The following is a 12,847-nucleotide window of genomic DNA, read 5'->3' as shown; positions in this document are numbered from 1 at the left end:
GAGATAGCATTATGCAGTCGGCGGGACGCACCAGCAAAGTCAAACTTAGCCCGTTGGACGTGGGCGGCCTTGTCCTCCGGGAGCTCAAAGCCCGGTTCCTCCTTGGACATGAGGCGGGAGCTCCTCCGAAGCTTGCGAGCTGTGTCCTTGGCCCTCTTGCGCCTGGCACGCCTCTTTTGGGCACGGCTCACGTGTTCTTCTTCAGTGAGCCCCCAGCAGAGAAGACAGGGGGCGCCTCCAGGCTGAAAGCCGCTAAAGCTTCAGCAGCCACTTGCTCATCTTCAGGTGCATCTGCGCGCTCAGGAACGCCGCCAACGCCGTACCATGGTAGTGCAAGAGTAGAAGGATCACAGCAGGCCTGCGCGGGGTTGGCGTTGGTGGTGGCAGGATATGGGGTGGCTCGCCTAGTGTTGACTGGGCGGAGAGGAGGAGTGGTGGTGGGGATTTCCCATTCAAGGATGGAGGCAACCATGTTCTGAGGAGCCGCAGGCATTTGGGTGGGCGGGTTGCCAATAGGATGGTAAGCGGGTGGAGTATGCAGGGTGGGGTGGGGGCCGACCATGTAGTTAGAGAAGTCAGGCATGGGGCTGGCGTCCAGCCAAGTTCTGATGGTGTGGATTGCAGCAATAGAAGTAGGCCTGCTATGATTGCGCACAAGCAGCTGGTCGGGCACCTCACGATCATGATCAAGGTGGAGCACAACACGCATAAAAGTGAAATCCTCGAGAAAGCAATCGGGGTCAAAGCAGCAAACGTTACCGATTGCACTCAGAGCCTGTCTGGCCAGGGGCTCCGTCCAATGCTCGAGGGGGAAGTCGACCGCCGTAATCTAAGCATAGATGTTGTAGAAGGCGTAGAACTGGTTGTCTGCCTCCTCATGGCGCTCCACGGTGATGGTGTTGCCGTCGAAGTCGATGGGAGACCTAGCCACCACCTAGTCGCGCTCTTCCGGGGTGTCGAACACCATGGTGCCCACACCTCGAGCAGAGGCAGCGAGATGGAAGGCCGGGGCCCCACAGGCAGCCTCCATTGCCTGGGGAATGAAGATGTGGGTGCTATGCACCGCCTCCCTCAGGTACACATAGGCGAACACCTTGGATGCCTCGTACTCGCCATCGCCAATGTGTGCCTCCACCATGGTCCGCTTAGCAGGGACCGAGCAGGAGAACCCCGCGCTAGGAGTCGGAGGTGGGGCAGGACGGGCGCCATGGCCAGGGACATGCGAGTGGAGGATATCGACAGCATCAGCAATCATGCTTGCAATGGTGGGGGATGCGGGGTGGACTCCGGTAGAGTGGAAGGAGTCATCAGAGCGGGTAGACATGCTGTAGGGTGGAAAGGTTTTGCACTGGAAACTTTTATGCCCTAAATGGAGGCAACGAGAGCATTTTATAGGGTCGTGACACTGAGAGACGAAGTGATCAGAGGCAAGGCATTTGAAACATTTCTTCACAACCGTATTTCCTTTGACCTTAAGAAAAATAGGTGACCGCCGAACGTCGGGACGATCAGTTTTGCCCGCAGAGATGGTGACAATTCCGGTGAGGTGAGTACGTGTCTGCCGTGCCACAGAGGTGGCGTTGCGGTGGCAGTTAACACGGTCACCAGCGGTGATAATCCATGATGAGTAAGCATGCTTGTCACAATTCCCCGTCAGGCAGTAGGCCTGAGAAGTAGGGGGCAGCCGAGAAGTAGCAGTAGCGGTAGGACTGCAGACGGGCTGGCCATTAAGATTGTTGGCAGATAAAGCATTTTTGATCGGGCTCTTCGCACCGTGATCACCGAGGTCATCTGTATGGTGACACGCGGGCATGCCTAGAGGTTTACTGTCCAGCTGCACGACAAAGGAAATGGCCAGCATGGTGACGGGTCGAGTATTGGGCTGCTGGGCCTGAGATTGATCCCGCATCTCAAAATTCAAACCATCGCCCGCTCCAATGATTGCCAACAGGGGGGAGATGGCAGAGATAGCCACACTCCTGTCCCCATGAATACGGAAGATGATCCCATCAATGGCGAAGATCCCAATCCGAAGGAGAAGACTTTTAACCATATTGGAAGTAACAGAGAAGTAATAGACGGAAGGGATGTCTTGAACCACAGCGAAGGATTCAGGGGGGCACATAAATGGAAGTTAAGGGCTTTAGCCACCAGGCTAGAGGCACAGGATCCACGCCCGTTGGACTGGGAGATCTAGAAGACATGCACAGGAAGAACAGGAACCAAAGGCCTAACAACAGGGCAGAAAAAATTCTTCAGGACAAAGTTTTGAAAGTGCGTACCCGGCTGAAAGGTGAAGGCAGCAGGCTCAGGGCTCCTGTCTCTAGCTCCGCCGCGCCGAGGTTGGTACACCGGAGTGTTTCCAGGTGGTTTAGCGCTGCAAGCGCCGGCCTGACTGGGGCGACCGCCTTGTGGACCTTTCGTCGAACACCCATCACGCACAGGGGGGGGGGGGGGGTACGCCAGCCTCCAAGGCCTTGACGCTGGGGACTGGGATCGGCAAACGGCGAGCCTGTGGCGCGGCGGTGGAGTGCAGCGGCACCCATGGTTGGCAGGGGAACAGGGGAAGGTGGCTTGCGGGTAAGAGGGAGGCAGGTATGGTGCCGAAACAAAGAGGGTGTGGGAGAGGAGCGGGAGGAGAGGAGGGAGACATCCCTCCTGTTACAAAGATCCACTGCCTACTCTTCCTTTTGTTTCCTTCCTGGGTTAATCCTTTTACGCGAAGCGAGGAGGAAAGCGTAAGTGAGATGGTGATAGATGTGGTTCACTCAGCGTGTAAAGTGGATCTGAGCCATTTGAACTCTGGGACGTTACACCATGTGACATCCGAAATGACACCCCATAGCTTTACATCGTGGAACTAAACAAGCCATAAGCTTCGAACATGAAATAGGAAGCAGGAATCTGGTAACCCCAGTTCACCTCTGTAGCCAGTATAAGTCAAGAAACTTATTTCATAACTCCAAAGACCTCAAGTTCTTGAATGTCTATATTTGACACACCGTAATGAGCTCAGGGTGGAATTAAGGTTGCATCCAAGTTCCATGAATGTCTATATGTTTGACATTTTATTGTTTAATTTCATTGGCCATGTTTGGTAGCTTATACTGCGTATGGACATAATAAGTTGAACGAGAACAGACAAACGACACGCTTTTCTAGCAGTACCAAACAGGGCCGACAAGTGCCAAGAACCACAAAGTTCAAGCCAACAATTTTGAACGAACAACCAGCAGAGAAGCTTATGTTGTCTCTATCTCTGACTGCATCGTGTCTTTGACAGTATCACAGATTCCTTATGAAATTGTTGTCACATCTGCTGCATTGAAGCATGAAGAAAACATCAGACGGAATTTCAGATATGGACTTTCTGAAAAGAAAAAAAACGAGTGGCTGATGGTTGCTCAAGTCATAGACGCCAATGGTAGAGAAACATGGTAGTTTTCAGTTAGCACAATATTTTCAGTCAATGAAAATTGTATCTTTCATTAGAATTTTTTAAAATTTTATACATTTTACAAAAATAATTTTAAATTTTAAAGGCATATATATGTCAAATTTACTCTATTAGTCCAAAATATTTTCTTCATAAGAATGCTTATTATACCTTCAATTACAATGTTATCGTGGATTATTGAGAATGCTTTCCTAGAGGAAGATCACTGCTGCTACCTGCGTCCATGCCCACCAATCTAACATCCTCTTATCTGTTTCAGACGCTGCAGGGTTCTAGCTCCAGCATCCATGACATCACATTCACACCTGGAGGAGCTTACCACTATCTTCAGGCAATGGTTCCTGCGTTGTTTTTGTTTCCTCAGCTACTGCTCTACTGTTGCTCGATCTTTTCAGGGTAACCATTAACGTCTTGTTCATAGCCGTAGTCGATGCATAGCTGTGATTCTAGTGCCATCCCCTTCTCCTCCAGCTCAGACACTCTAGATTGCAGAGAGTTTATGTAGTCCCTTGCTCTCATCAGTATGGATGTTTTATCTCGCTGCCATGAGAAAGACACACGTACGTATGATTAAAACAGCTAAGTACTACTACTAACCAATTCAAGAATGAGATAAGTTTTGAAGGATATGTGCTATATATATATACCTTGGAGGAAGGGGGCAGTGCATTCCTTAGAGCATCAAAGCTGTCGTTGATCTTCTCCCGGCGCTTGCGCTCCGACAAGAGGTGCTGAAGCTGGATGTTGTTGCTCTCGTCGGACGACGGCACTGCCGGCGCGGCCATCTCTGTCCGGGAGCTCTGCCTTTGCCGCTGGGAAAGCCTAGCGCTGTGCATTTTCACCAGGACCGACATGGCCGTCTTGATCGCCCTCTGCCCGCAGGCGCCCTGCTTTAGCTTCTTCTTGGGGTGGAGGTGCCGGACGTACTGCCTGAACGCACTGGTGCCGGAACCATCCTTGTGCCGTGCTTGGCTCATGATTTCTTCCCGGTTCAGGTTCGGGATCGTCTCAAGGTAGCCGTAGGGGAATGGAGAAAATGGTGTGTCCAGGGATGAGGCCTGGGCCGGTTGTTGGCAAAAGGCTGTGGTGGCGCTCGATGCCGAGAGCACAAGCGACGATGACGACGGCGACGACGACCACTGATGCTGGCTAGGGCTCTGCGGTGGCACGGCGTGGTGCAGGTGCAGCTCATGCTCTTGCTCCATGTCCAACAGCGCGTAGATCTGCGCCAAACAGCCATTGGATGCAACAACGATATAGATTAGTACAGGAGTCGATCTCAAATTCTCAAATAACATGTAACAGTTCAATTTGATTATTGCCTGTTGAAGCTGCTGCTGAAGTTGTTGCGAGCTGACCACCACGTCTTGCTCTTCCCTCTGGCTGTGAAGATGATCAGAGTCGTCGCAGCTGCTGTTACTGCACAACGACAACCGCAAACTGAGATTAAGATTGACGGACCATAACACCTGGCAGTAGCTATATCGAGCAGGGCGACCGTACCGTGTACGTACCTCGCCTTGTGCCATGGCATGTCCCCACTAAAGACAGCTCTGGCGCCGCCTATAGACGGAGATGGCGGCCAGCTGCAACCATCCATGGCGAGCTCGATCGCCGGGCAGCTCGTTGCAGCTTTCAGATCCGTGTTGATTGAGAAAGCAGGGCTATCGTCGCACGGCTACATATAGCTGCAAAAGCTAAGGATGCGTTGAAGACTTGAACTTCTTGGTCAAAGGAAGGCGAGACATGAGCACGACGACGACGGAGTTGCTTCGCAAATCGACGAGTTGCTGCATGCCTCCTGTGTGACACGCGTGTGTGGCTCTCTTTCTTTATTTGTCATGGTCGCTGTGAGGTGGCTGCGGCAGACTACAACGACTCTAGCAACTACTTTGGCAAGCTACGCAGCAGCCAGTGAAGTGAGATATTTATTCATAATATAGAGTATTGTAAACAGGGCAGCAAGAAACGTGCCCAATTGGTTTGGTGCACGACTCTCACCAACTCTCGCACACACATGGGCCACCATAAACATCAGCAGAACCTGTGGACGTATCAGAGGGACGCACACTTGTCAAAAACTTGGACCTGGTAGAGCTTAAGAGTGGCTTAGAGTTAGAGCAACGTTTACTCTTGGACACTTAGACTTAGTAAACTGCTCTTAACCTTGGTGGAAGCACGGTAGCTAAACAAGCCATTGCTAGAAATCAATTTTCAGAGATGGTTCTATTAAGTAAATCGTCATTAAAATATACTCCCTCCATTCCAAATTGTAAGTCATTCCAAGAATCTTGGAGAGTCAAAGCATTTTCATGTTTGACCAAAATTTTAGAGAAAAATACTAAGATTTGTAACATAAAGTGAATATACTATGAAAATATAATTAAGGAAGAATCTAATGATACTTAGTTAGTATCATAAGAATAATTATTTTATCATATAAATTTGGTCAAACTTAGAAAAGTTTGACTCTCCAAGATTCTTAGAATGACTTACAATTTGGGATGGAGGGAGTACCTATCACTAGTACAGTAAAGCTCTACGCTGGCGGTGGAATTTTATTTTTACAGGCGGTTTTAATTAAAAAGCGCCTGTAAAAAGAAATCGACGGGCCCAACTTAAAAACCGCCAGTGAAAACGGATTTTCACAGGCGGTTTTCCTAACAAAACCGCTTGTAGAAATCATGTATTTCTACATGTGGTTTTCCTAAGGAACCGCCACTAAAAATCATATTTCTACGGACGGTGTAAAAATAATTTGAAATTGAATTTTTTGAGCTTTTCAAATGACCTCGTTTAAAAAAAACTGTCAAAATAAAAGTTGTAGATCTCGAAAAGTTATAAAATTTTGTAGTTGATAATTTTTTCATTTGAGATCATCTTATCATCGAAAATAACGTTTGAATTTCTAAAATTTAAAATTCAAATTTTGGAAATGAGCTCGGATGGAGAAACTACCAATATAAAAGTTGTAGATCTTGAAAAGTTATGAAACTTTGAAGTTGACAACTTTTCCATTTGAATCTGTTTAGGGCCTCAAATAATCAATGTATGCTCGGTTTAGAATAATATGTGGGGAACTAAACTCTAATATAGACATAACTGGGTGATAGGTGGAGTTGTAGAGAAGGTTACGCGTGAGAATGAGGTCTCAGGTTTGAATCCCACCAGCCACGTAGCGTGCGTTTTTATGCGAAAAAATACATGACTTGTGACTTCGATGGAGACGGGCAGACGATTAGCCAGTAGGCCTTTCTTGAAATAAAAATCTTTTTCTTTCCTATTTTTAAAAATCATTTTCGTATTTTTTTCTAGAAAAAATTTGACGGGCGGGCGATTAGCTAGTAGGCCTTCCCTAAAATAAAAATTTTTTTTCCCTATTTTTAAAAGCTGATTTTGTATTTTTTCTAGAAAAAATTTTCTATAGGCGGTTTGTCATAACTGAACCGTCTGTAGAAATTCATTTCTATAGGCGGTTGACATAACTGAACCGATTGTAGAAATGTATTTGTACAGGTGGTTTTCAGTTACCCGCATGTGAAAAAATTTATTTCCACAGGCCACCAGCGCAGACGATTCGCCAAACCGTCTTGCAAACCGCCTGTACCTCTGTGTACTAGTGTATTTTCATGAAAGGTCAACTTAAAAGTACTCCTGAAAATAAGATTTTTAAAGACACTGAAAATGGGTGATTCTAGAGCCGTTTTGTTAAAGTCCACCATCCCTAAAACCCGATTTTCAAGGGCGGTTGAGTAAGTCAACTGTTCTTAAAAATAGTTGTATACAAATAAATTCATATCTTTTTTCAAATAATAAGAGTGGCTTAGAGTTATATCAAGGTTATGGATGATGGCAGTGATCACCTAAGCTGTGAATTTAGAACTACCTTCAAGAAAAATAAGTCTATCTCTTCGAGTAGATCCAAGAGAAAGTCAAAGGTGTGTGTGATTAGAAATCATAAACAAGTTTCACAATGAAAGAAATCTTCTAAATAGTAGTCCAAGAGAAAGTCAAAGGTGTGTGTGATAAGAAATCATAAACAAGTTTCACAATGAAAGCAGAAGCTAGACTTCACCGATCTTGTTGAAACAGGGAAGAAAGATTTTCTGAAGACTGTACTTAACAATATCTATGGAGAACAAGAATTTATTTGGCACTACACTGAACCTCATGGTCGGTGCGAGGGCATCCTACATGGAATTAATTTGGAAGTCTTTCATATTGTAGTACTATAATAAGGGAGATTGTTACGTCAAATTTCTACTTAGAAATAAATCAGGTGGTTTTCATTGGGTTCAAATTAGTATGGGGCTGCTAATGTGAAACACAAATAATCCTTCCTTGTGGAGTTCATTCAAACTTGTGCAAAGAAAATAGGTCTTCCTGTGGTATGAGATTTTAATATATTAGAAACCCACAGGGTAAGAACAAATGTCGGCTACGAGGATTGATTACCCTTCCGTTTTAACGCTATCATTGATAGTTTGGATTTTAGGGAACTTGATCTCTCAAACAAAAAATACAACCTAGAGAAATACCAACTCATGAAAGACTTGATCAAGTCTTAGTAAGTACGGAATGTGAGTCGAAATTTCCTCATGCGATGGTACAAGCATTGACAAGGGAAATATAACATATTTCATTGCTTGTAGATATTGGTAATGACACTCATGGAAATAAGCAACCAGGGTTCAATTCTAAACTAGGTTGGTTATTAAGCGATGATTTTTATGAGTTAGTTGTTGATGTATGACAAAAGGAAATGAGAGGTAACACTCCGCTTCAGAAATGACAACACAAAATTCAATGACTTCGTCAATTCCTAAGGGATGGGCAAGAATCTTAAAGAATTCATCACCAATTACTATAAAGGCCTCTTTGGGGTAACTGGATAGTAACAACTTTTCTATGATAGAGTTCTTCACATACGACATTGCATAAGTTTCACAGTTAGAAAATGACATCTTTTCGCAACAAAATTTTCATAAAAGGAGGTTAGAGAGGCTATCGTTCTAATGGAACATATTAAGGCTCCAAGGCTCGATGGGTTTCCGGTTGAGTTTTACCAAGTTTTTTGAGATTTAATAAAAATAATTTCATGCCTCACTTTAATGAATTTGACAAGGGTGGCCTCCCTCTTTTTAGTCATAATTTTGGTATAGTTACATTATTACCAAAACAAAAGGAAGGTACACAAATCCAACAATTGTGACCCATTTGTTTTTTAAATATCAGCTTCAAGAATTTCACAGAAGTGTTGAGTGACCTAGTGGCTCAAAAGGTGATTCGACCATCTTAATCGGCTTTTATGAAAAAAGGAATATTTTGGAATGGGTGGTCATTCTGCATGAAACCATACATGAAATGCATAGGGAAATATTAGATATGGTTAATCTTAAAGCTAGACTTTGAGAAAGGCTACGATAAGGTAAAATGGTCTTTTTACAACAAACTCTAAGAATGAAAGACTTTTCGCCCGAGATGGTGCAAATGGATTGATCAAATTGTGAAGGGAAGGCAGTGTTAGTGTTAAAGTCAACGGGAATTTCTTCCCAACCAAGAAAGGACTATGACAAGGTTATTCCTTGTCTCCTATCTTATTTAATCTAGTTGTAGATATGCTAGCTACCTTGATTTTGAGGGCAAAGTCTAATGGAAAATTCAATGGAGTTGTCCCTCACTAGGTACAGGATGATTTGTCTATCCTCTGGTATGCGGATGACAATATCCTATTTTTGGGTCATGACATGATCAAGGCCAAAGATCTTGGAAAAAATACGGTGAGCACCATCCCTACCAAGACATTATGTAGACTGTGCAGCTGATAGGTGGGCCACGGTACTATTTTTAGCATGCGGATGGCAAATCAAATACCTCATGGGTTACATGTCAGCCGTACATCCCCACCATGTTTCTGTAGGGTTGGTCCTCACCGATTTCTTTTTCTAATATCTTAAGCTAGTGCTTAGTACCTTTGACCAATTACTAGGCTAAAAATTAATTTTCACAGATAAAGTGAGTTGTTCTGTTATGGCGCAGCTAAGGATTGTGAACAAGAGCATACACAATTGTTTGGTTGTAAGGTAGGTGGCCTTCCTTTTAGGTATCTAGATATACTTATGAAATATATATTTAACTAACATTGGGCCCACATTGAAGAGAAGTTCCAGAAAAAACAAATAGTTAGAAAGGAAAGTTATTTTTAGTTGGAGTTGCTTTTGATTAATTTAGTGCTAACTAGTTTTTAGCCATGTTCATGCTATTTTTTTGAGATTCCTAGAGGAATCCTTTAGAATCTAGATTACTATAGACACTACTAGAGAACAGGCTTTTCGTCGATCTGCCTAAATACCTTTAGTCTCGACATTTTTAGGATCCGGGACAAAAAGGGTCTTTAGTCCCGGTTGGTAACACCAACCGGGACTAAAGGTCCCTCCCCAATGGCTCTGTTGTCAGACGCTGTCGGGAGGGACCTTTAGCCCCGGTTGGTGTCACCAACCGGGAGTAAATCCCGACCATTAGTCCCGGTTTGTGCCACTGACCGGGACTAAATCTTTTGTCCCAGTTTGTGGCACCGACCGGGATCTAAAGCTGGGATTAGACCTGGTTTGTCTTACCAACCAGGATTAAACCCTCCCTCTGTATAAATTCAAGCTCCTTCTCCCTCTTCTTCCTCCCTGCTCGAGCCCGAGCTCCTTTGTTCTTGCTTGTTCTTCCATTGTTCTTGTTTGTTCTTGCTCTCATCTCCGGCGATCAATCCACTTCAACGCTTCTACGTCGTCATCAATTTGTTTAAAAGGTTGCTAACTTCATCCTCCTATGTTTTAGCAGCACCATATTATAATTTCATGTTGTATATGGCTATTTTATTTCATATTGCTAGCTTAATCACTTTTCATGTTTGAATTTTTATGAAAGATGACAAAAATAGTATACACATATCATTACTAGTATGTATACACAAATCATATTTAGTTCTATTATAGACAATTGAGGATTTTTTTTACTTTAATTTGTTCATATTCTCATTTTAAAATATTAAACAATGTTGATTCTTTGTAATTTTAAAATAAATTAATTTTAACTTTAAAATTCTTCAAATCAATTTTATTTAGAGATAAAATTACACCTTTTAATAGAAAAAATGTAAATTCAATGATAATGCAGATGACGACACGCCATTGGATATACAATGTCGATCGCCGCTTCAACGAGTTCATTGCGGGCGTGCGAGAATTCTTAAGAGTGGCAGAGTAAAACAAGCGGGATAGTTTTATGTGCTGCCCATGTGCTGTATGTATGAATTTGAAAGAATTTTGTAGCTCAAGAAGTATTGACTTGCACTTGTTCAAGTCGGATTTCATGCCAAATTACATTTGTTAGACCAAGCACGGAGAGATCGGGATTAGGATGGAAGAAGGTGAAGAAGAACAAACGGACCCTCACAATGTTTTTGCTCAATACTGTGACTTTGTGATGGAGGAACGTAAAGAAGAGGCGAATGCAGAAAACACTATAGCTGAAGATGACGATGCTCTTGGTGATGTCATTCGTGACGCACAGAGAGATTGCGTAAGTGAAAAGGAGAAGGCTAAGTTTGACCAAATACTAGAAGATCACAAGAAGTTACTATACCCATCCGCCGAAGATGGGCAGAAAAAGCTAGGCACAACACTAGAGTTGTTACAGTGGAAGGCAGAGAATGGTATATCTGACAAGGCATTTGGGAAATTACTGAAGATCCAAAAAAAGATGCTTCCAAAGCCTAACAAATTGCCCACGACTACATACAAAGCAAAGAAGATCGTCTACCCTCTAGGATTACAAATTGAGAAGATACATGCATGTCCTAATGACTACATCCTGTACCTTGTCGAGCATGAGAATTTAGATGAAGTTTGCAATGCGTCACGGTACAAGATCTTGCGAGATAACCCTGGCGATGTTGAGGATGAAGAACGTCCGAAGAAGAAAATCCCTGCCGAGGTTATGTGGTATGCTCCAATAATACCATGCCTAAAACGACTATTCAGAAACAAGGACCACGCAAAGTTGTACTAGATGCACATACAATTCATACTATGCTGATGTTGAGTCTGAATTGTATAAACTGTTTAACAAATATGAGACCAAGTTTGGTGCACCTAGATCCTAAAGGGTTGCACAGCCATCAGTTCATTCATGTAAGAAAAAGCAGGCATGGGGAAAGACCTTTGGAGGCCGTGGTGGATCAAGATCAGGTGTTGTTGATCCTCTCCCTGTTTCTTCAACCTCATCTTGCTTTGTTGTTAGTGAGCTCTTAGCCTAGATAATGATTGTGTCACTTCTTATGAGGATGAGTTTGACATACTTCTCTGGTGGCATGACCATAAGCTAACCTATCTAATCCTATCTATAACGATTAGAGATATCATGTTAGTTTCTGTATCTACTATCTCTATAGAGTCTTGTTTTAGTTTTTTAGGCATGGTACTTGAAGAGTGGCGAAGGTGCTTGTTGCCAGAGAATGTGGAGATGCTGACCTCCATAAAGGACTATGAGATAGGAGCAAAAAGGGAACAACATGATGGTGACAATCTAGAACTTGAGGAGGCATTCAAGAACATGTACCTTGATGAAGAAGAAGGAAGCAGCGGGAGCGGGACTGGTGGTGCTTCTTCTGGTACTTAGTGAGCTGAGAGTGATATGAGTGAGTTCATCTTTTGCTGTGAGAGAGTGAGTGAGTGATCTAGGACTCACTATACTTTTGGGTGGCATTTTGAAGTATGCCACTATGGTTTGTAGTGTAAGACAGACTTCATTTCGAGCTGGTTGCACTCTTTTTCCTTTCTAAGATTTCTCACAAGATTGAGGTTTACCTAGAAAAATTTTTAATAAGACAATATTGTACAAAACAACTCATTTTGATTATCATGTTCATGTACTGTTCTGTGAATTATGACTTGTGAATTTGTGACCGTGAATATGTGATTCTATGAATTGTTGATGTTTCTTTATATGAATATGTGGTTCTGTGAATTGATTGAAACTGTGTAAATTGTGAAGTGCTTAATGAGATGAGTTTAATGAAGTATTTTAAGGGTGATGGACTGTGGGCTGGCACGGCCCGCGATTTTATCCGTGCTCAACAAGTCGGCACAACCCAAAAATCAGCCCACATGGCCATGCCTAGGCTGAAGGCCAGGCATGAAGCACGTACAACACGACCTGTGTTGGCCCATTGCCATATATACCTGCCCCAGTGTTGGGTATTCTTAACATCATTACCAAAAGGAGACTAAGTTCTCTAAATCTAGTAACGGTGCCAAAAATGCTAAACCTATCCCTTACACCACTTAAGCCAAGTTGTCATCCCCAGCATGATATAAGAGACGTGGTATTGAAATATGC

At 43.6% G+C, this 12,847-nt stretch overlaps 1 protein-coding gene across 5 annotated transcripts; it reads right to left on the bottom strand.

The window, feature by feature from the left end:
- Positions 3,024-5,262, bottom strand: LOC8055721 (transcription factor BHLH148). 5 transcript variants are annotated; one of them, XR_002447417.1, is made up of 5 exons: positions 4,961-5,262; positions 4,780-4,876; positions 4,105-4,680; positions 3,608-3,997; positions 3,024-3,319 (listed from the first exon to the last, which is right to left on the bottom strand). XR_002447417.1 is itself a non-coding variant. In XM_021447214.1 (4 exons), the coding sequence occupies exons 1-4, from the start codon at positions 4,984-4,986 to the stop codon at positions 3,830-3,832; spliced, it is 867 nt and encodes a 288-aa protein (XP_021302889.1). In that variant the 5' UTR covers positions 4,987-5,262; the 3' UTR covers positions 3,568-3,829. The 5 variants fall into 5 exon arrangements, 2 of the variants coding, with proteins under 2 accessions (XP_021302889.1, XP_021302888.1); XR_002447415.1 differs by having other exon boundaries at positions 4,972-5,261; XR_002447416.1 differs by having other exon boundaries at positions 3,155-3,316; positions 4,972-5,261.

This window comes from Sorghum bicolor, chromosome 9, assembly GCF_000003195.3.
Source record: "Sorghum bicolor cultivar BTx623 chromosome 9, Sorghum_bicolor_NCBIv3, whole genome shotgun sequence".
Classification (NCBI taxonomy): domain Eukaryota; kingdom Viridiplantae; phylum Streptophyta; class Magnoliopsida; order Poales; family Poaceae; genus Sorghum; species Sorghum bicolor.
Note: the sequence above shows the minus strand (reverse complement) of the source record. Positions and strands in the feature narration are given on the sequence as shown.